General features: G+C 40.2%; 1 protein-coding gene across 5 annotated transcripts in view; it reads left to right on the top strand.

Moving 5' to 3' along the window:
* NR2C2 (nuclear receptor subfamily 2 group C member 2) overlaps positions 1–22,439 on the top strand; it is a 101,162-nt gene that overhangs the window by 56,447 nt on the left and 22,276 nt on the right. For all 5 annotated transcript variants that reach the window (XM_019645988.1, XM_019645989.1, XM_019645985.1 and 2 more), the window contains 2 exons: positions 19,405–19,605; positions 21,714–21,816. In XM_019645988.1, the coding sequence (XP_019501533.1) occupies positions 19,405–19,605; positions 21,714–21,816 (304 nt within the window). The remainder of the gene's footprint in view (positions 1–19,404; positions 19,606–21,713; positions 21,817–22,439) is intronic.

The following is a 22,439-nucleotide window of genomic DNA, read 5'->3' as shown; positions in this document are numbered from 1 at the left end:
TTAGAACTCTTTTTCTGGAATGGCCATCAAAGCTGTCATTGTATTACCCTTGATGTCCTGAATGTCATAAAATGTCTTCCTTTCAATATTTCCTTTATCTTCGGGTAAAGAAAGAAGTCATTGGGGGCCAAATCAGGTGAGTAGGGAGAGTGTTCTAATAGTTACTTGTTTACTGGCTAAAATCTCCCTTTGATTTTGTTCATTGGTGAGTATCTTCAGGATCGTTTTTGCACACACCTTTCTCATGCAAAGATTTTCAGTTAAGATTTTCCTACGAAACAGCTTACTTGGTCTGCTATGCTTCTCACAGCTGACGATTTTGATGCAGAATACACTGAATTTTTGCAATGTTTTCATCGTTCTGCTTGTTACCAGCCGCCCTGACCTCTCTTCATCAGTGATGTGTTCTCTCCCCTCAGAAAAACGTTTAATCCATTTGTATGCTGACTTTTTCTTCATGGCATTATCCCCATAAACTTGGACTAACATGTCTGCTTTCACTTCCACTCTTGCCAAGTTTAACAAGAAATTTCATGTTTGTTTGTTGCTCTAATTCAAACTCAGACATTCTCTCGATGGCACACGAAAACATGCAACAACAATAATGAATGCTACTCAGCAAGACATCGCTACATGTCAACATGAACACAGTTGTGAAATTCTGATATACCAACGTTATGAAGCTGTTTGTGCATTGCTGCCAATGTAAGCACACAGTGGCAAGTTCGCAAACTTAATTGTAATACCTCGTATACTGATAACAAAAGATGAATACAAGTCACATTTGACTTCTGCAATTACAAGAGGTGCTCCAAGTGGTTACCATCAGCATCCAAACACTTCTAATTACGGCAAACCACTGCTTGAGCAACGTAGACCAAAGTGTCCTCTTGTATACATATTTTTGGCACCCCGGTATAACTATTATTACTGGTATTGTTATTATTAACTAATCGATATTCACATATGGGAGGTTTAGTCTTCTCCAGGGCTCTGAACCTGCCTCTGGCCCATTGAATAAAGAAAAGGTATGGGTATCGAAATCAGGATCAACAAACTCGGATTTAAGGATTTGTAGTTATTTCAACAAGCTAAATCAAAAGGCCAAACCAAAAAAAAAAAAAGCATGAACAGAGATGAATGGCAAAAGAAAACATTAGTTACATGACATGAGTTTGAGAGAATACCAGGGTGAACAGGTATTTGAGTGAATAAGTAACAGTGTTGTTTTCACTTACAGTTTATTTCAAGCTTAGTACAAGTGAACAGTATGCTAGAGTAGATAATTTCTTATAGTGTTTGCCCACTCTTAAAAGTGATTTTATACAGTGTCATAAACTAAGCATAGAAGAGTTCTAATAAGTAAAATTAAATAAGTTAAAAATTATATTCTCATTATGTTTGTATTATACAGTATTTTATCATAAATACAGGAGTTCATATACTTGTCATTATTTTAACTTTACACCAAGTAGGAAACACATATTCTGAGTGTTTGGAAATTCAGAAGTAATGGCGTGACATTGTTTTACTATTCAGCAGAATTAGAAATTTTATATAGCTAAATTATTTTTTCCTTTTTACTTTGTTCCTATTTGCTAATTATGACTTCAAAATGAGTCCTTTATAGTTTTATGTAGTAGATGTTAGGACCTTGCCTGTATGATTCTCCTGACTGGGAAAGGAGCTAACTGCATTTAACCATGACATCAGGGTCTCACATCCATGTGAGGGCAGATGAGAACATAGACAGTTCTCCCAGGAGACTGTCAGTAGCTAGCATATATTTCAACAGAGTGCACATTTCCCCTGCATTGATATAAAAAGAATCTTTGTTTTCCTAAGGGCCATTCTAGCCTCCCATTCCATACAGTGAGACTATTCCCATTGCCTGGTGCTCGGCCCATGGTGACATTGCTGTCCTGGCTGGAATGCAGTAAGTTCCCTTGAACAGAAAAGTCTTTTAGAATATATCCTTGGCATTGAACTTTCAGTCTCTGTAGGGAAGATAACCCATTAGCATGCGATTTATGTACAGTAAATATAGTTGAAAACCTTTTCATTATGAACCGTCGATAAAACTGGGCATACGTAAGAGCATCTGAACTGACGGTATTTCAGGGTTTTTTTGTTTTGCTTTGTGTTTTGTTTTTAAGGAAAATTAAGATTGTAGGATAATTTCTAGGTTCTTGATGTTAGTGCTGATAGCTTTGATGAAGTTTTCATTTTTAGGCCTGACTCTAGATAGTGACTCTCTTATGCTCTGAGTCTGAGAGGCCTGCCTGGGAAGAGAATAAATGCTATGATGTTTTCATGAATAACAATGCTTGGAACCCAAATAGTGGCTCCTGTGATAAGGTTGGGAGGTTAAGATTATATAGTCAGGATGACAGGCCAGGCAACATTTAAACTTTGGCTCTGAATGGAACAGACTTAGGGATCAGATCTTGTCTCCACTCAGCTATGTAACCCTGGGGAAAGTTTTCATAACCTGTATGTATAGCTGTAAAAGAGCAACAAAAATTGTACCTATTTTATAGGGTTTTAAAAAGATTAAATGAGATAATTCCTGTAATCCTTTAGGAAGCAAACATCAATAAATGTTAGGAACTAAGTTGTAATTTTTTAATGTTTTATTTTTATATAATTTCAAACTTATGGAAAAAAGTTCATGGAAATCCTGTATATGCTTTACCCAGATTCACCAATTGTTTGCTGTAACATTCTGAGTCTGTATGTATATATTTTTAAATCACTTAAAAATAAATTAGAGACATCACATCTCTTTGCCCTGGATACTTCAGTATGTATTTCCTAAGGAACAAGGACATTCTCTTACATAATCACAATACAGTTATCAAAATCAGGAAATTTTTTGTTCATGATTATATCTCTGTACCCCCCATAATGTTTAGGACACAGTAGAGCTCAATAAATGCTTACTGAATTAATAAAGTAATAAATTATCTCAATACTAAAAAAAAAAAAAAATCAGGAAATTTAATATTGAAGCATGCCATAATCTAAGCAACAGTCCATATTCTAAAATGTCATCAGTTGTCTCAATTAAGTCCTTTATAGCTATATTCTCCCATCCTGGGGTTTATATTACTATTTTTAATAATAATTAAGGTGTGGCAATCAACAAAACCAACATATCTAGTTACGGAGGTCAACAGAGTGTAAGCTGAAGCATACATAGACTTATGTTCGTTAGTTATCCTAATAGCTGCAAAAGGGCTTTGGGGCCAAGTGGGAAGGGTGGCAGTCCTCAGAGTGTGGGAGGTAGCCTTTTGGCTGGGGTTGAAAGCTGTTGTTTTTTGGGATACAGCAGTCTAGGGTGGGAGCTGTGGGAAGGAGATGGGGGATTAAGAAAAGCCATAGGAGACCCCAACTTTTCTGAGAAGGAGACTTAATCTAAGCCATCCCATCACAAAGTAGTTTCTCAGGAAATCGCACAGGTTTTTTTCATATGCACATCTTTCCAGGCCAGTGTTTTTCAAATTGTGTTCTTTATTGCTTCCCAGGTTACATAAAATTAGGTTCAAATTTTATTTTTTTAATCCAGCTTTCAAAACGATTAAGCTAGATTAAAAGAAAAACACACTTGAACATGTCCTATCCCAAACCTGACACACTGGAGATCACCAGTACACTCACTTGTACTGCCTTGTTTGTACTCTTTGGGGCAGACCTGGATATAAGGCTTCCCTTGCCACCTCTGGGTATTTTAAGATTTTCCTGAGATATTCCTCCATATTCCCCACTTCAAATTTATGTTTTTCAGATAGCATAGTTGTACTCATTGTTTGATCTAAGGAAATGCTTAAATTTCAGCTTATAAAATACATTGTATTATAAAATACTTCATTTTCCTTCTTTATGTATTGAGGTTTCACATTTTACTAGAAGGACCTCTGCTGTTTATATGTTTTTTGAAAGTTTGAAATCTTATATTACAGTCCCCTGGGGAAGGCATTTTGGGCTCCTATAGCAGCCCCTCCCCCCCCCCACCTACTTCTCCCTTCTACCAGCTCTTTATTCCTACACATCCCTTCTTTGAGCTGCCAGTACCTCTTCTCTGTCCTTTCCACGTCTACAACCATCTGATGTCTCCTTTCTCAGTCTGATGCTCTAGTGACCGCTCTCAGGTACTCATAATAGCTGTTTGAATGTGTCGAATGGGTAATAGGTGTACACCATAACAAAATCACACCAAACAGGATACAGAGTAAAAGATGGCTCGCCCTTCCTCCTCTTCCCCAAGTGTCTCCCAAGAGGTAGCCACCATTACTATATGATTTATTCTTTCAGATACATGATCTGCATTTATACCTACAAGCCTATGTATAAATACATACAGTATATTTTTAAACATGTGACAACATTGTGCCCACACTTTCTGCACCTTACTCTTTTTTCTTAACACTGTCTTTTGGAGGTGGTTCCATGTGTACACATAGAGCTTCCTTTCTCAAGTGGCGATTTAATGTCCGATTTCATGGATGCTGCAATGCATAACCTCTACCTGCTTAATTTACCACACGTGAGAGTATTTCTGTAGGACCAGTTCCTCTAAGTAGGTAGGCTTGCTGGGGGGAAGGGTGTATCCATGTGTAATTTTTTTTTTTATTATTGAGGTATATGGTAAGTCCTCACTTAATGTCCTCGACAGGTTCTGCAACTTTAAGTGAAATGACATATAATGAAACCAATTTTACCATAGGCTAATAGATATAAACAAGAGTTAAATTCCTACAGCATCACATCAACATTGTACGGAAACAACATTGAACAAAAAATGATGTTGTTTGAGGAGCTACTGTAATTGAAATATGACATATATTAGTTTCAGGTGTGTAACAATGATTCAATATTTGTATGTATGCAAAATAATCACCACAGTAAATCTAGTTACTATTCATCACCACATATAGTTTCCTTTTATTCTTGCAATGAGAACTTTTAAGATCTACTCTCTTAGCAACTTACAAATATGCAATACAGTATTATTAACTGTAGTCACTGTGCTGTACATTACATTCCATGACTTATTTATATTATAACTGAAAGTTTGTACCTTTTGACCTCCTTCACCCATTTCGCTCACCCCCCACCCCTGCTTCGGCAGTCACCAATTTATGCTGTTTATCTATGAGTACTTGTCTTTTTGTTTTGTTTTGTTTCTAAGATTCCACATATAGGTGAGATCATATGGTATTTGGACATTTTAACAATATTAATTATTCCAGTCCATGAGCATGGATATCTTCCCATTTATTTGTGTTTTCTTCAATTTCTTTTATTAATGTCTTATAATTTTCAGTGTACAGGTCTTTCACCTCCTTGGTTAAATTTATTCCTAGGTATTTTATCCAAAAGATGCAATTGTAACTGGGATATTTTTTTAATTTCCCTTTCTGATAGCTCATTATTAGTGTATAAAAACACAGATTTTGGTATATTGATTTTGTGTCCTGCAACTTTACTGAATTCATTTATTCTAACTGTTTTTGATAGGGTTTTTAAGGTTTTCAGTATAATATCATGTAATCTGCAAATTGTGACAGTTTTACTTTTTCCTTTTCAAATAGGATGCCTTTTATTTCTTTCTCTTGCCTAATTGCACTGACTAGGACTTCCAATACTATGTTGAATAAAAGTGGTGAGAGTAGGCATCCTTGTCTTGTCCCTGATCTTTGAGGAAAAGCTTTCAGCTTCTCATTTAGTATGATGTTAGCTGTGTGTCCATGTGTAATTTGACAGTAGTTTCCAGAATGCCTTCCAAAGAGGTGTTGCCAACTATCAGCTTGATATGAGAGTGCCTGTTTCCCCACACACTCAACTATATATTGAGCAATATATACTTTTTTTTTTTTAAGATTTTTATTGGGGAATTGGGGGAAGGGGAACAGACAAGTTGCTGCCCTTTTGTTCTTCAGTCTAGTTGTGGAGGACGTTGCTTCACTGGCCCAAGTTGGCACCATCATTGCGCTCTTCCCGGGCGAGGCAGATCAGTCACCGGCTTCTGGACGGCCACTCATGGCAGCTTCAGGGCCGCTCACGCTGGCTGCTGGCTACACATTGTAGCCCATGGCAACCCACTGCAGTAGGGGCTGCAGCCTACGCCATTGCCAGCAACTCAGGGCAGCCCAGCTCCAGGTCGAGCTGTCATTCAGCATCTTAGCTGTAGAGGGCAGTGTCACTGGCTCTCACATGTGGGATCCCAACCGGGGCCTTCTGGCATCCCAAGCCAGCTCTTAACCAACGCGCCACTCGGCCAGCCCACACTATATACTTTTTAATCTTTTTCAGTTTTCTAGGTGAAATGATATATCATTGCTGTGTAAATTTTGCATTTCTATTACTCTGTTTTTGAATATCCAAGCTAATAACTCAAATTTTGTATAATTATAAATAAGAAAGTAATCTTTCCCCATTTTTCCCTGTACCCCTATCCCATTTATTTTACAACCAGTAGGCTTTTTAAAAATTATGTCTAATTTTATTTTGATTCTTATTACATTAAATGTACTTTATGATCCAAGGGTAAATACATATATTAAAATATTAGGCTTTTCCAGAACCACTGTTCTGAAATATTCCAGATCAATCAGCTAGATATTGGTTTTATAGAAGGATTCATATTCATAAAACTTACAGGAAATAATTCTGGGCTAACTTTTATGATAATATTGGCTGTAGTTCTTTTCTGCACCTTCTCTCCCAGACTGCTAAACACAGGGGTTCCTCAGGATTGCACTTTGGGTTCTCTTTTTCATCTCCGTATTTTCTCCAGTAGAGCCTTTGGCCGTAAATGTTATTCTATGCTAGTGACTCCCAAATGGTATCTGTGGCCCAGATCTCTGTTGTGAGCTCTACTTATTTCAAAATATTTAAAATTTTTTCTTGACACTTTTCTTTGATTCTGTGTGTTATTCAGAAGTGTGTTGTGTAATTTCTGAATATTTGGGAATTTTTCTAGCTATCTTTCTATTATTGATTTCTAGTTTAATTCTATTCGATGTGAGAACATACTTTATGATTCCTCTCTTTTTTCTTTTTAGGTGTATTTTATGGCCCAGAATGTGATCTGTCTTAATGAATGTTCCATGCAAGCTTGAGAAGAATGTGTATTTGGCTGTTGTTAGATGGATTATTTTATAAATGCCAGTTATATCGAATTGATTGATAATGCTCTTCAGTTCAACTATATCCTTATTGATTTTCTACCTGCTTGATATGTCAGTTGCTGACAGGGAAGCAGTGACATCTCCAACTGTCATAGTTGATTTCTCTTATTTTTCCTTGGTAGTTCTATTAGTTTTTGCCTCCGTATTTTGATACTCTGTTGTTAGGTGCATACACATTTAGGATTATTGTCTTTGGGGAAAATTGACTCATTTATCATCATGTAATGTCCCTCTTTATTCTTCCTGATACTTTCCTTCTTCTAAAGTCTACTTTGTCTTTAAATGAATATAGTTACTCCAGCTGTGTTTTGATTAGTGTTAGCATGGTATCTTTCTCTTTTAATCTGTGTCTAGATTTTCCTGTAGACAATTTATAGTTGCTTTTCCTTTTTCTTTTTTTTTAATCTAAATGACAGTCTTTGTCTTTTAATTCGTATATGTAGACCTTCACGTTTAAAGTGATTATGGATATATTTGGATTAATATCAACCATGTGTGTAACTTTTCTATTTGGTGCCAGGGGCTTCTTTTTCTTCTGGTTTTGATTAACTTATATGATCTCTTTTATTATCTTCTCTTAGTGTACCAAATATACTTCTTTACAAATGTTTTTGGTTGTTGCCATAGAGTTTACAATATCCATTTTAAACTAATCTAAGTCCACCTTCAGACAACACTATTCTATTTCACATAAAATGCAGGAACCTTATAATAGGGTATTCCCAGTTCCTACCTCCCCTTCCTGTGACATTGCTGTCCTTCATTTCATGTTCAGTGCACTAGTACTATTATTAACTTTAAACAATTATTTTTTAAAATGAATTAAGAATAAAAATAAGATTTTATTTTACCTTCTGTTAATTCAGCAGGGGATAGAGACAAACTTATTATATCTTTATGACAGGAGGTAGTTTGCAAATGGGAGCAGGGTGCCCACCTAGTTAGGCTCTTTTTCCCACAGAACTGGGACATAAGGGAGCTATATCTATTGCAGTTTGCATTTCAAAAAAGATGGCTCCCAAGTCCTCGAGAAAACATTTCTGTGTTGTGAGACTGGCAAGAGGCTTATGTAACCATTATGGAGATTTGTGTGTATATGAAAAGGGTAGAACAAGAAGTTTTAAAAGGAAAGGGAGAGGGGAGAGAAATATCTTCCCTTATTTTCAACAGGAAGAATTAAGCCTCTTATCTTTTATTTGTATTTGGTCTTATAAACAGTATATGCCTAAATGTAGTTTTTCAGTATTCTGTTTGTTGCTGTCTGTGCTTCATGGATCTATGGTTTGGTATTTGTCATTAATTTTGGAAAGTTCTTGGTCATTATTACTTCAAATAGTTCTTCATTCTTTTTCTGGGCTTCTATTATGCATATGTTATATCTTGAAATTGTCCCATAGTTCTTCGATATTCTGCTCTGAGTGGTTTTGTTTTTGTTTGTTTGTGTGTGTGTGGGGGTGGGTGGATGTGGGGGGGCTTCCCATTCTTTTTTCCCCTTTGCATTTCAGTTAGGGAAGTTTCTATTGACCTATCTTCAAGCTCACTGATTCTTTCCTTGGTTGTGTCCAGTGCACTGGTGAGCCCATAAACACATTCTTCATTTCCGTCCCTGTTGTTGATTTCTAGCATTCCTACTTTCTGAGAATTGCCATCTCTGCTTACATTCTTTTCTGTTCTTGCATGTTGTCTTTTTCCTTTAGAGACCTTAACATATTAATCATAGTTGTTTTAAATTCTTTGATAATTCCAACATTTGTGTCATATCAGTCTGGTTCTGATACTTGTTTTGTCTTTCAGATTGTGTTTTTCTTGCCTTTTGACATGCCTTGTAAATTTTTTGTTGCATGCCAGATGGTATCAGCTGTAGTAGGTAATAGGAACTGCAGTAAAGAAACCTAGTACAAGGATTTATATTAATCTGGCTAGAGGTTGAACTGTATTTAATGTTTTCCTATAGCTGTAAGTGGCAGAGGTTTCAAATTCTTCTAGTGTCTTTGGTTTTGTCTCCCTTGTTGACTAGGGCTTCCTTAGATATTCCTCCTCAGAGAGTCTGTGTCTTGAAGCTTTTCTACCTGTAACCCCATGTTATACTGGAGTCCTGTTGGTGTGGTGGCAAGATGTGAGAGAGATGAAATCTCAGTCTTTTAGTGGTCTTGTGTCTTTGGGCCGTGACCTTCACAGGTGTTTTCTAATTACCCTTGCTTTCTCCTCCCCCCTCCCCCTCCCCCGTTATATGAGACAGAAAGGCTAGAGGGGCCTGGAGTTGAAGAAATGCCCTTTATCCCCAGGTTGGGTAGGACTGTGCTATAAAGTCTTTTCCTTTGGTAAATAGGCCTTGTTTATGGTGAACGCTCTTGAGTGTATTTTGCAAAAATTACTCTTCCCCTTTCCCTGCCAGAGCTACCAGGGGTTCTTTGTCATCTCCTCACCATGAGAAGCAAGTGGGGTTCCTGGAACTAAGACAGTCACCCCCAGGAGTTTCTCACTCCCATGCTAGTCCACACTAGGTCTCCAGCAATTCATCATAATTACCATTTGAGTGTCCTACCAGCTTGGCTTCTGCTCCAGGTAAGCAGATCTCAGACTTTGTGAATTCACCTCTACCAGATTTCAGGATGGAGTTTACTTTGAACACTCAACTGATGAGCCAGAGGAAAGTCATTGATTTTTATTTGTCTAGCCTTTTCATGTTGTAAGGCTTGAATGATGACTTCCCAGTTCTTTACATGTTAAAGTTGAAACCAGAGTTTACTTTGAGCTCCATACTCATCTATTTGGTAGTTTACTTCACATTTCTACATGGGTATCTCATACTTGGCAAACCAAAAACAGACCTCTGAATTCCTACTAACCCTTGCCCCTCAACCACCCCATTGCTCAGGCTAGAAACCTGAGAGTCACTCCTGAATTTTCATTCTCTAATCTTTGCATCTCTATTTACCTGCACATGTTGTCACTTCTCCCTCCAGCATATATCTCACAGTGATCCTCTTCTCTCTAGACCCACAGCCACCACCTTCAGTTCTCACTCCAGTGGCATCCTGATAGTTCCTCAGCTTCCACCTTTTTTGTTCTGTGTTTTTTTCCATCTAGCACCCAGGAAGATCTGTTTAAAATGTAAAGCACTTCACATCATTCCCTTTCTTAAAACCCTGAATTTAGAAAACACTCTTTTATATTTTTCAGGGAGGAAAGCTCTGTCAAGCATTTTATTCACCTAAACTTTGTAGAGATTGAGCTAGAGGGGCTAAATGGAAAAGTTATTTGTTTGTTGGCTATGAGCAACACTAACTATTCACGTGAGTTAAAACTATATTGAAGTAAAAGATTCATTTATCTTTTTAATAGTTTTTTTCAATTACAGTTGACATACAATTTATATTAGTTTCAGATGTCCAACATAGTGATTAGACATTTATATAACTTACAAAGTAATCACCCCGATAAATCTAGTACCTATCTGACACCATACATAATTATTACAATATTATTGACTATATTCCCTATGCTATACTTTACATCCCCATTACTGTTTTGTAACTACCAATTTGTACTTTTGTTGTTGTTGTTGTTATTTACAATCTTTATTTTGAAAGACGTTTAAGGCAGGAAAAAAATGATAATTATTTTTCTGGTCTTACCAGCCCACAGATAAATGGGGTAAGAACATGTGTCCTGAGAAAGAAATTTTTTTTTTTTCTTTTCAATATCAACATTTTTTTTTGTTTTTGTTTCAGGTGTACAGAAGAATGCAATAGTTATCCTTTTCACCCTTCGCACAGAAACAACCCCCCTCCCCCATCTACTGCCCCCTCCCACCCCAGATATCATACTTATCTATTACAATTCCATTGATTCCATTCCCACACTCTACTCCACATCCTGTGACTATACATATATATAATTATAGTTGACATACATTATTATTCAACATCAGCTTCAGAAATACAGTGTGGTGGTCCGGCCTCTACACCGACTATGAAGTGGTCTCCCTAACAAGACATGAGTCCATCTGGCCCCCTAAAAAATATTTCAATTTGTACTTCTTAATCCTTCCCCTTTTTCACCCATCTTTCCAACCCCCTTCACATCTGACAACCATCAAAATGTTCTCTGTATCAGTTTGTTTCTGTTTTGTTTGCTTGTTTATTTCGTTTTTACATTCCAAATACTCGTATAAGTGAAATCATATGGTATTTGTCTTTTTCTGTCTGACTTATTTCATTTAGCATAATACCCTCTAGGCCCATCCATGTTGTTGCAGATGGCAAGATTTCATTCTTTTTTGTGACTGAGCAATATTCCATTTTATATATACTGTTTATTTATTCATCTATTGAAGGATATCCTGGTTGCTTCCATGTCTTGGCTGTTGTAAATAATGCTGCAATAAACATATGGATGCATATGTCTTTTCGAATTCATGTTCTGGGTTTCTTTGGATAAATACCCAGAAGTGGAATTACTGGGTCCTTCTTTGTCTCTTGTTATAGCCTTTGTTTTAAAGTCTGTTTTGTTTAATATAAGTATTGTTGCCCCAGCTTTTTGGATTTTTTCCCTATTTTCATGAAATATCTTTTTCCATCTCTACTTTCAGTCTGTGTGTGTCTTTTAATGTGAAGTGAGTCTCTTGTAGGCAGCATATTTAAGAGTCTTGTCTTCTTTTCCATTCATCCACCTTATGTCTTTTGATTGGAGCATTTAATCCATTTGCATTTAAAGTAATTGTTGGTAGATATGTAGTTACTACCATTTTATTCATATTTTTATATATATATATTTTTTTTCCTTAAAGAAGTCCCTTTAACATTTCTGTAATATTGGTTTAGTGGTGATGAACTCCTTTAGCTTTCTCTTGTCTGGGAAGCTCTTTATCTGTCCTTCAATTCTAAATGATAGCTTTGCTGGCTAGAGTAATCTTGATTGTAGGTCCTTGCTTTTCATCACTTTGAGTATTTTGTGCCAATTCCTTCTGGTCTGCAAAGTTTCTGTTGAGAAATCAGCTGACAGTCTTATGGGAGCTCCCTTGTAGGAAACAGCTTTTCTCTTATTGATTTTAAGATTCTTTCTTTGTCTTTAACCTTTGGCATTTTAATTATCATGTGTCTTGGTGTGGGCCTCTTTGGGTTCATCTTGTTTGGAACTCTCTGTGCTTCCTAGACTTGCATATCAATTTTCTTCACCAGGTTAAGGAAGTTTTCTGTCATTATTTCTTCAAATAAGTTTTCAATTCTTTTCTTTGTCCCAGAGGCCCCTTAAACTATCCTCATTTTTTTGTATTTTTTCTTTTTGCTGTTCTGATTGGGTGTTTTCTGCTGCCTTATCTTCCAAATTGCTGGTTTGATCCTCTGTTTCATCCGGTCTACTACTACTGATTCCCTCTAATGTGTCCTTCATTTCAGTTGCTGTATTCTTCATTTCTAACTGGTTCTTTTTTTTGGTCTCCTTTTTATGTTTCTTACCTTTTTATTGAAATTTTCACTGAGATCATTAAGCATCCTTAAAATCAGTGTTTTAAACTCTGCATCTGGTAGATTGCTTGTCTTCATTTTGTTTAGTTCTTCTGGAGTTTTGTTCTGCTCTTTCATTGGACATGTTTCTTTGTCTCATTTTGGATGCCTCCCTATGTTTGTTTTATGTATTAGGTAGAGTTGCTGTGTCTCCCGATCTTGGTAGAGTGACCTTATGTAGTAGGTGTCTTATGGTGCACAGTCTCCCTGGTCACCTGAGCTGGGTGCTGCAGGTATGTCCCTTGTGTGGGTTGTGTGTGCACTCCTGTTGTTGAACCTGAGTGCTGTTTGCACATCAGTTGGAGGGATTGGCCCCCAGGCTGATCATTTGTGAGGACTGACTGTGCCTACAGTGAAGGAGATGTTGTGCAGGGGCTGATCCTATGAAGTAGGACTTAACTTTAGCAGGGTCTAGTGCCCACTGAGTCTGCCCTTGGGGTGTGTTGCTTGTGGAGGTGATTGGCTGGTGCTCTGGTGGGGTCTGAAGCTGACTACCAGGTGTATTGGTTCTATACCCTGTCCAGGGCCTTGTTATGAGCTACAAAGTGATCTGCAGATGGTTACCACTTGTGCTGGGCTTGTAGGTACTTGGGGAGAAGCTAAGCTGAGAACTAAGGCTGGCTGCTGTTAGTGCTGGACTTGGGGCCACTTAGCAAGAGTTACAGGGCGCATGCTGAGGCCTGATGCTGTTGGTTTGGGGTTTGTAAACCTTTGAGAGATTTTAGGGAAATCTGCAGCATTTGCCAAGACAGGCCATTTGTATGGAAAAGCCACTGGACACAGCTTGGATGGGCCCAAAAGTTGGGTGGGGTGGGGTCTCAGGGAATCACCACGGCAGGGCGAACGGTGTTAGCCACATTGATGGAGACTCAGATATGGTGCCTGCGTGCACCTACAGGCTGGGTAGGGGAAGCACTCAACAAAGGAACAGTAGCTTCTGCCAGCACTTCTGTCTGAGAGAAAGCTGTCTCTCTAAGTCCTCGCTTTGAAGCCAGACAACTCAGTTTCTCCATGTATATCTCTGGGGCCTTTCAAGCTACTGCCCCTGCACTGGAGCTCAGAGGGAGTGAGTCTGTCAGCAAGTAAGTCCGTGCACAGGCCCTTCAAGAGGATCACCTGGGACTGTAGTAGACCTCTGCCTCACTCAGCCACAGTCTCCACTGGCTTTCACAGCCAGAAGAAATGGGGACTTCTCCCAGCACTGGAACCACGGGCTGGGGAGCTTGCTGTAGGGCTGCAGCCCCTTGCTCCTCAGAGGGGACCTCCACAGCTGAGATATCCCTCCCAATTTTTTTTTTTTTAAGATTTTTTATTTGGGAATTGAGGGAGGAGAATAGGGGAAGGGGAACAGATAAGTTACTGTCCTTTGGTTCTTCAGTCTAGTTGTGGAGGACGTCGCTTCACTGGCCCATGTTGGTATTATAATTGCACTCTTCCCGGGTGAGGCAGATCGGTCGCCGGTCTCTGGACGGCCTCTCACCACGGCTCTTGGCAGCTCACACCAGCTGCTGGCGGCTCACGCTGGCTGCCAGCCAGCACAGTAGCTTACGGCAACCCACTGCAGCAGGGGCTGCAGCCTACGCCGTCGCCGGTGACACATGGCATCCCAGCTCCAGGTTGAGCTGTTGTTCACCATCTTAGCTGTAGAGGGCAGTGTCACTGACCCTCATGTGGGATTCGAACCAGGGCCCTGCTGCACAGAGTTGGTGTCCCAAGCCAACTCCTAACCAATGAGCCACTTGGCCGGCCCCCTCCCAATTTTTAGTGTGTTCGTGTGTGTGTGTGTGTGTGTGTGTGTGTGTGTGTGTGTGTGACCAGGCCATTCCATGTCTCTGCCCCTTCTACCAATCTTGACATGAATAATTCTGTGTATCTTTATTTATAGGACTTATGCTCAGCTAGATTTCAGGCGATTCTCTGGGTGTTTTGTAGTTGTAATTTGATGTGGTCATGGGAGACAACGAGCACAGCATTTACCTACTCTGCCATCTTGACTGGAATCATTTACTTTTTTGCATAGGTCCAAAAATGATTTTAAACAGATTTCCTTTACTTTTTTATTTTTGATTCAGTCATCTTTGCTGTTTTTCCTTTGTTATACTGTAATATACCCTGACCTTTAATGATCTAACAAATTTTATATATATATGCACGCACACACACACACGTATGTTTTTTGGGGGGGGGATGTGTGCACGTACGCACGCATGCATGCGTATCTAATAGTATAAAATAGTATAAGAAACTTGAAAACCTGGTTTTAGGAGGGAAAATCCCCTGAGTGTCTCTGATGGCACTTTGAATGAAATCCAGACTCCCAGCAAGGTCAACCCACCTCCCTGTCTGTGCTCTGTTGGCCACTCTTCATTGTCCATGGGCCTGAGATCGGTTCTAAGAGTTGCTTTCTTTTAGGGCTTTCTGTATGCCAGAACATTTCCCATTGCTTAGAACACGGTTTTCTCTAAACCTTTATCTGTCTCCCTTCTTCTTAGCCTTGAATTTGTTTTAAATACCACCTCCTCACAGAGCCTTCCCTGACCTTCTTTCTAAAGTTAAATGCTTTGTGTTGTTCTCTCTTACCCCAACCTGATCTTTTCCCTCATAATATATATCATAAACAAATTGTTAACTGGCTGGTCTGTTTACTTGCTTTTTGCCCATCTTTTCCACTAAACTAAAAGCTTAATGAGAGCAGGAGCCATCTCCATAATGCTTATAATCTAGCAAAGCACCTGACACAGAGTAGACCTCTAAGTATTTGAGGAATGAATGAAAGAGTAAGTGAGCTGTAGTAAAAAGTCTTGATTTTCCCAATTAGAGAGATTTGATGAGCTGAAAGGGCTAAGATGAGACTTCCTAAGTGAGGAGTGAAGTATTGAGAGCTTAGAAAGAGGAAATACTTTTATCAGGGTCCTGTTATATTCTGGGCAGAGTACCAAGTACTTTTACACACATCTTATCGTTTCACTTTCCTAATAATCTTTTTTTTATAGATATGTAAACAGAGGCTCAGAAGGCTCATATAACTGCTCCACGCTGACACAGTTGGGAAGCAGTAGTGCAAGCATTCCATCTGTGACTCCAGCTGCAAATCCCTATCTCAGGATCACAAACTCAGGTGTTTACAGGATCAGGTGGACAAGGTAGGGATTGGGACAAACCAGAGAGCCTGTGCCCCATCTAAAGAGGCAGCCACACCCAGCCAGCTGATGACATGGGGGAACTTGGGCCCTGGATGGCCAGAACTTGCAGTTTTTCAAGAGAGCTGTAGATCTGATATTTATGGGAAATAATTATATTTATAGATGTTGGCATCCAGTTTTTTTTAATTTTTAAACTTTAAGAAGTGAAACAAAAGTTATCCAGTGGCCAGTTTTTATCTTCAGGGGGTCTATTTGCACATTCTTCTTTACAGCAGAAATGGTGAGCCCAGCCTGGCTAGAACTCGAGAGAGAGTGGGTAACATGGAGGACAATGGCAGTATGTCAGGTCACATTGAGGTCCTTTGGGGATAGAACTAGAGAGAGCCTTGGGCTAGTAGAATACATTAGCTCTGCTATAATGTGATATATGCATTCCTAAAAATTCCCACACTATGCAAAATTGTGTAGTGGAAATCACAGGGCTTATGGGAATCTGTCTCTGTCATCACATGGCCTTCTTATAAGGACACCAGTCATTGGATTTCGGGCCTACCCTAATCCAGTATGGCCTCATCCTAACTCGATTACATCTGCAAAGACCCTGTTTCCAAATAAGGTCACAGTCACAGGTACCATGGGTTAGGACTTAACCATCTCTTGGGGTGGGGGGTGGAGGGGACACAGTTCAACCCATAACACCTCACACTTCTCCACAGGAGACTTAAATGTTAATGAGTCTGGATACATTCTCTCAATTTGGTGTTTCCTTGGTCTCATTCAAGGGGAGACTACCAGCTGTGTTTGTTAGCAAGGTCTTGGTTTGCATAATAGTCACCTGGGGGTTCCAGTGGGTATTTGGGGAAATTTTTTTTTTTCTGCTTACATTTATAGTTCTTTTCATGGAGGTGGTATCTAAATGGAAAATGCAAATATCTTGGGAGGGAAGGATAAACAAAGATATTTTTTAAATGTGTATAAATAATTCATTGAACTCATATGAGCTTGAATCTTGCGGGGCGGGGGGGGGGGGGGGGGGCGATACTCTTGGCTTTGGGATATGTTATACAGTCACCAAGAGCAACTATCTCTGTCTCTGTCCCAGTCCTCCCACCTCCTCCCCAGCTCCATACATGCCTTTCCTCAACCAAGAGGACCTGGGAGTAGCACAAAAGGAAGTGACATGCCAGTTACTGTGTGTGCTCAGACGTAGTGTGCATGATCTCTGAACACACCAAGGGGGAAGGTCTTACTAGCCTTGCCTTGGGTGTAATTGGTAACTGAAGAGCCCTCTCAATAACACAACTATTTTGTTTCTTAACAAGGAAAACAATTTAGGAAGGAAATAAGAACTGATAGATGTAAAAAGGAAGTCAGACATTTGACTCAGATCTCAATGTAATAAGGGCTTTTTGAAGGTCATTGTTCTGAGCTCTTACCTAAGGCAGGAGTCCCATCTGTGGCATCTGAAAGAAGTGTCTGTCAGTCTGTCTGCAGTCTTTCAGTGGATCATTGGGTAGGAAAGATTTTTTAAAAGAGAATTCTTTTTACAAGGTGTTTTGTGTCATGTTTTACTGTTTCAGGAGACTCTGGGTGTGCCACAGATTATAACAGTGAAAGGTACTTCCCTTTCCTTCTCTCTCAATCTGTTCTTCTTCAGCCTTAAAGATCTTTTGATCTTTCAGTTGGAAAGGATGACTTACTGGGATTTATGCCCAGACATCAGCTAAGGATTTGTTTTGGTGTCTTCTGTCCCCAGTCTGCTATTCTTTCTGGTTCTGCACTTACTGTGCCCTCAACCTGTAACACACTTTGCCACATCTTTGCATGGCTTCCTCTCTTGCATCATTCAGGTCTTTGCTTATCATCACCCCCTCAGAGAGGTCTTTCTTCCTAAAGTTTTACCCTTGACTTCTTCTCCATGTCATGCTGTGTCCATTTACCCTGCTTTTTAGTTTTCTCTATGTCACTTACTTGACTGATGTACTATGAGTGTTCACAGTCTGTTTCCCCTGCTAGAAAGTGAACTCCACAAGGTGAACCTTTGGGTGTTCGTGTCCCTATCCTTAGTACTGAGAACAGTGCTTGACACATAGTGGGTGCTCAGTAAACGTGTTAAATAATTGCATCTTTCTTGCCTATGTCAATTTCTTTTGAACCAACCAGCATTGTGTGGTTTTCCATATTGAGCAGTTGGCAAAGCTCTTGTGTTAGACTCTGTGTGAATTTCCTGTTCAGCTGTGGAAAATTCCGTGTCACAAAGCATCATCTATCAAGACGTCCAGATGCCAGACCTGCCCATAAATATGCTATAGGAACCGATTTCCAGCCAGAATACAGCACATGTCCCCTTCCCCGAGGCCCCAAGACTCCTGTTTTCAGTGAGGGCCTGTTGGTGTCCTCAGGGAGAAGGTGGGCCGTGCTCTAAGTGGGGCACTTGATCTGAGAGAGAGGCAGGGCAGGAACCAAAACAGCTAAAAAGAACTTTTTGAATGAGAGTAAGAGAAGTCACTCTTGCCATAGCATCTGTTTTAATCGTGACTGATGCACTTAGGCAGGCACTCTGGGAAGAGGTGGGCTCTGACAGTGGTCTCCTGAATGGTAGGATGGCTTAGTGGAATTAGGGTCAGGAGTAGTGCTTCCACAATCTATTATTAAAGTCTTCTCTCCAGGTGCCAGGCCCTGTGCTGATCCTGGGGTTATAGCCCTGAATCAGGTGTCGTCTCTGTTCCTAAAGGCCTGTTGAGTCAAGAAGTGGGAGAAGTTGGGTGTACATCAGCAAGGGACTCCTTGGGGGACTCTGTCACCCAAGGCAAGATTATTTACAGGACCTTCCCTTCAGAAACAACCCTTCTTTAAAGTGGTCAGTCCCGGTTTTTAAATTTTGTTGATCAGTAGCATTTCAAAAAAGTTAGAGTTGTTCGTATTTTTATTATGCCCAGGACAAGGATATTATTTTTAAGTTAAACCTATTATCTACTTATTACTATCTTCATTTTATAAAAGAAAGAGCTTTTATTTTTGTAGTGTTATTGAGATATAATTGGCATGCAGCATAAGTTTAAGGAGTACAGCATGATGACATCCATCATCTCATACAGATACCGGAAAAAAAGAAAAAAACATATTTTTTTTCTTGTGATAAGAACTCTTAGACTCTGCTCTCTATTTATTGACTTTCTACTACATGGTACAGCAGAGTTAACTGTAGTCACCTTGCTGTATATTCCATCCTCAGGTCTTATTAAGCGTAAAACTAAAAGGTTGTACCTTTTTGACCACTTTCATCCAATTCCCCCTTCTTCTACCCCCAAAAGGGCATTTTAATTCTAAAAATAGTGGGAATGATGACATCCTAGAATAAATTAGTTTTATGAAAATTGGTTTCTGAAAAGCTCACGGTTGTGTTTTATTTTTCTCATTTCACCATGCACTGGTGAAACTGCATCTTGGACCAGCATTGACTCCAGGAAGGCATTGGGCAGTCACCACTGTGAGCACCACCTGCAAGTGCACAAGTCGTACGATGCTCCACGAGAGCGGCCTCCCTGTTGTGTCTTGTAGATTGTGACAGACCAGCAGACAGGACAGAAGATCCAGATAGTCACCGCAGTGGATGCCTCAGGCTCCCCCAAGCAGCAGTTCATCCTGACCAGCCCAGATGGAGCTGGAACTGGGAAGGTGATCCTGGCTTCCCCAGAGACATCCAGTGCCAAGCAGCTCATATTCACCACCTCGGACAACCTGGTCCCTGGCAGGATCCAGGTAAGGCCTATTGACAGGTGTTTATTTCAGCACTTGTACAATGGACTTGTTCCTGACTCTAACCTCTGTCTTGGAGGCCAAATCCATCTCTAGAAGGTCCTTTGGGGACTGGCAGACATGGCAGGTTGCTGCTTTGGCTAACATAAAAATTCAGCAAATGAATGGCAAGACCCACAAGGCAGCCAACTACAGTGCTTAGATGGGATGGCAGTTGAGCCAGGAAAAACCAGTGACCCACAGGAGACTGGCACGAGCAAGGCGGCACTGAGGCCACTGGGGAATTGTTGTAAACTAAGGCCACATGGTGGCAGCCCTCGGCCCAGGATATTGTAGGGATACTACCTAGGGCTGACCAAGTCAGACAAGTACTGGCTTGTTCCTAACTCTTACCTCAGCCAAGTCCAGATGGTCAGGCTGGTCCAGCACTTCATTGTGTCCTTTCTTGCTCCTGGGAACTGCTGCCCCCGTACCCTCCAGTTACCATCTCCATCTGTGCCCTGCTTCCCCTACTCTGCAGGGCGGGATGGGCTAAGGGCAGTATAGGAAGGAAAAGAGCAAGGGCTTGAAGGAAAGCAGGGCTGTTGGGAAGCACTGAGTTTCCAAGCCCCACACTTGAAGGAACAGAGACTGGAGGGCAGTGTCTCATGGTGGCCACGCACAGAGCATGTTTAATCAGGATCAAGTTGAAATCCAAGTTTTTGTTTTTAATTTTTTATTGTTTTTGAAGTTTGTGATAAAATATATCAAAATTGAACCATCTTAGTCATTTTTAGTTTTAGGTGTACAGTTCAGTGGCATTAAGTACATTCACGTGTTGTGCAACCATCACCATCACCCATCTCCAGAACCCTTTTCATCTTCCCAAACTGAAACTCTGTCCGCATTAAATACTAACTCCCCCTCCCCCAGCCCCTGGCAACCACCATTCTACTTTCTGTCTCTCTGAATCTGACTACTCCAGGGACTTCATTTAAGTGGAATCCTACAATATGTGCCCTTTTGTGAGTGGCTTGTTTCACTTAGCATAATGTTTTCAAGGTTCATCTATGTTGTAGAAGGTGTAAGAATTAATTTCTTTTTTTAAGACTAAATTATATTCCATTATGTATATATACTACACTTTGTTTATCCATTCATCTGTTGATGGATACTTGAGTTGCTTCTACCTTTTGGCTACTGCAAATAATGCTGCTAAGAGTCCATGTATTTTGGGGCAGACTTTCTGCTATGGAGAAAATTAAGGAAGGCAACAATCAATTTTATTTCCTCTTCTGATAGAATTGGGTTCAGAACACCAGAACTATGCATGAGACTTCTCATAGTGTAGTTAGTAAATGTTGTCTCATCCTTCCTTTTCCAGAGTACAATTTCGATGATCTGAAATCAGAATTCCTCCCTGCTTTAGACTGCTCCTTGTTTGTGAAGGGATGGCTATTGATTTTGTTGTGTGTTTTACAAGAGGTCACACTACATGATTTCTGTATATATTCCCACCACACATAAATAATTTTAAGGCTCATTTTTGGTACATTAGTATCAGTTACAGTATTCTTCTGCATGAGTAGCACTATTTGTCATCTAGAAAGTCACCTATAGATGAAGGAGAAATAATGGGTTTTGGAGGTCACCTATTCTAGTCCTTCCACTCTAAGCTGCCTCAATGAGAGACCTACTTATTTAATTAATAAAGCTTGATTATTTCTCTACCAAATATATCTCTCTGCATAGTTTCAAGCTGTTCCATGGGAACAGAGAGGCAGCCAAGGCAGCCAGAAAGACTTCAGTATCTCTATGTAGGGGCTTCTGTGTGATTCCCCACATGGCCCCCAATTCTGGGCGGCTGTGGTAGCCAGATAGGAGAGCAGATCAGTAAAAACCAGCGCCTGACCCTGGAGAACCCCCCACCCCTACCCCCACTGAAGGGGTGCAGTCCAGATGAGCGGCAAGGCCATTCCGGGTGTCAGATTTGGTGTCAGGTGGAATTTTCCCAGTTCTGCCCAGAGTTCTCCTGCTCAGAAACCCAAGATTAGGAATTTACAGTTAAACATTACTTTGCTTAGCAATCTGGTTTTTAATCTGCACCCTGCTTGTTTCCTGATTCTTCTTAGATCGTCACGGACTCTGCTTCTGTGGAGCGCTTGCTGGGGAAGGCCGACGTCCAACGGCCCCAGGTGGTAGAGTACTGTGTAGTCTGTGGCGACAAAGCCTCCGGTAAGTAACCCTAGGTTATGCTGAGTGTGTGTCATGGACCCACATCATGAACCAAACTGGGGAGAGGGGTAATGGAGAGAGAACATTTTCTGTACGTTTGTAGGTTTCAAAATATGAACTCCCCTTTTCTTATTGGGGTAATGATGTATATAAGCAGAACAGCTTGTCAGATTATTAAAAGCAAAAGGAAAAGTCAAGAAACTGTTTCTGTGATTTGTAAATCTTGGTTGAGTGTTGAATATGTATCGCTACTAAGGAAGTAATCACTTCTTTAGTCAGTATTTTGCACAATATTTTGCCATTTCACAAAATGTGTTATTTATTCCCCCTTCATCCTGTGAACTGTCTCTGTCATTCCCTCACTGTAAGCCAGTGTGATAAACTGCTGAAATGGAGGAAGTGGAGGGAGCATGTGATTCTGGCGGGAGTCCCAGGGTCAGGAAAGATCCCCAGAGGCAGTTAAATCTGCGAGCCTTGGAGGTCGAATGTGTGCATGTTGGGTAAAGCAAAAGGGCGTTCCAGCTGGTGAAGCCAGGGCCCCGAGAGTTGAATGTCCCCACCCACAGTGTCTTTGGGGCAGAGATCCTGGGCTTCTGTGGTTAGCATGTGGGCACAGAGACTGT

The sequence above is a fragment of the Hipposideros armiger genome, unplaced genomic scaffold, assembly GCF_001890085.2.
Source record: "Hipposideros armiger isolate ML-2016 unplaced genomic scaffold, ASM189008v1 scaffold_96, whole genome shotgun sequence".
In the NCBI taxonomy this organism is placed as follows: domain Eukaryota; kingdom Metazoa; phylum Chordata; class Mammalia; order Chiroptera; family Hipposideridae; genus Hipposideros; species Hipposideros armiger.
The sequence above is the reverse complement of the archived record's forward strand: the minus strand, read 5'-3'. Positions and strand labels throughout refer to the sequence as shown.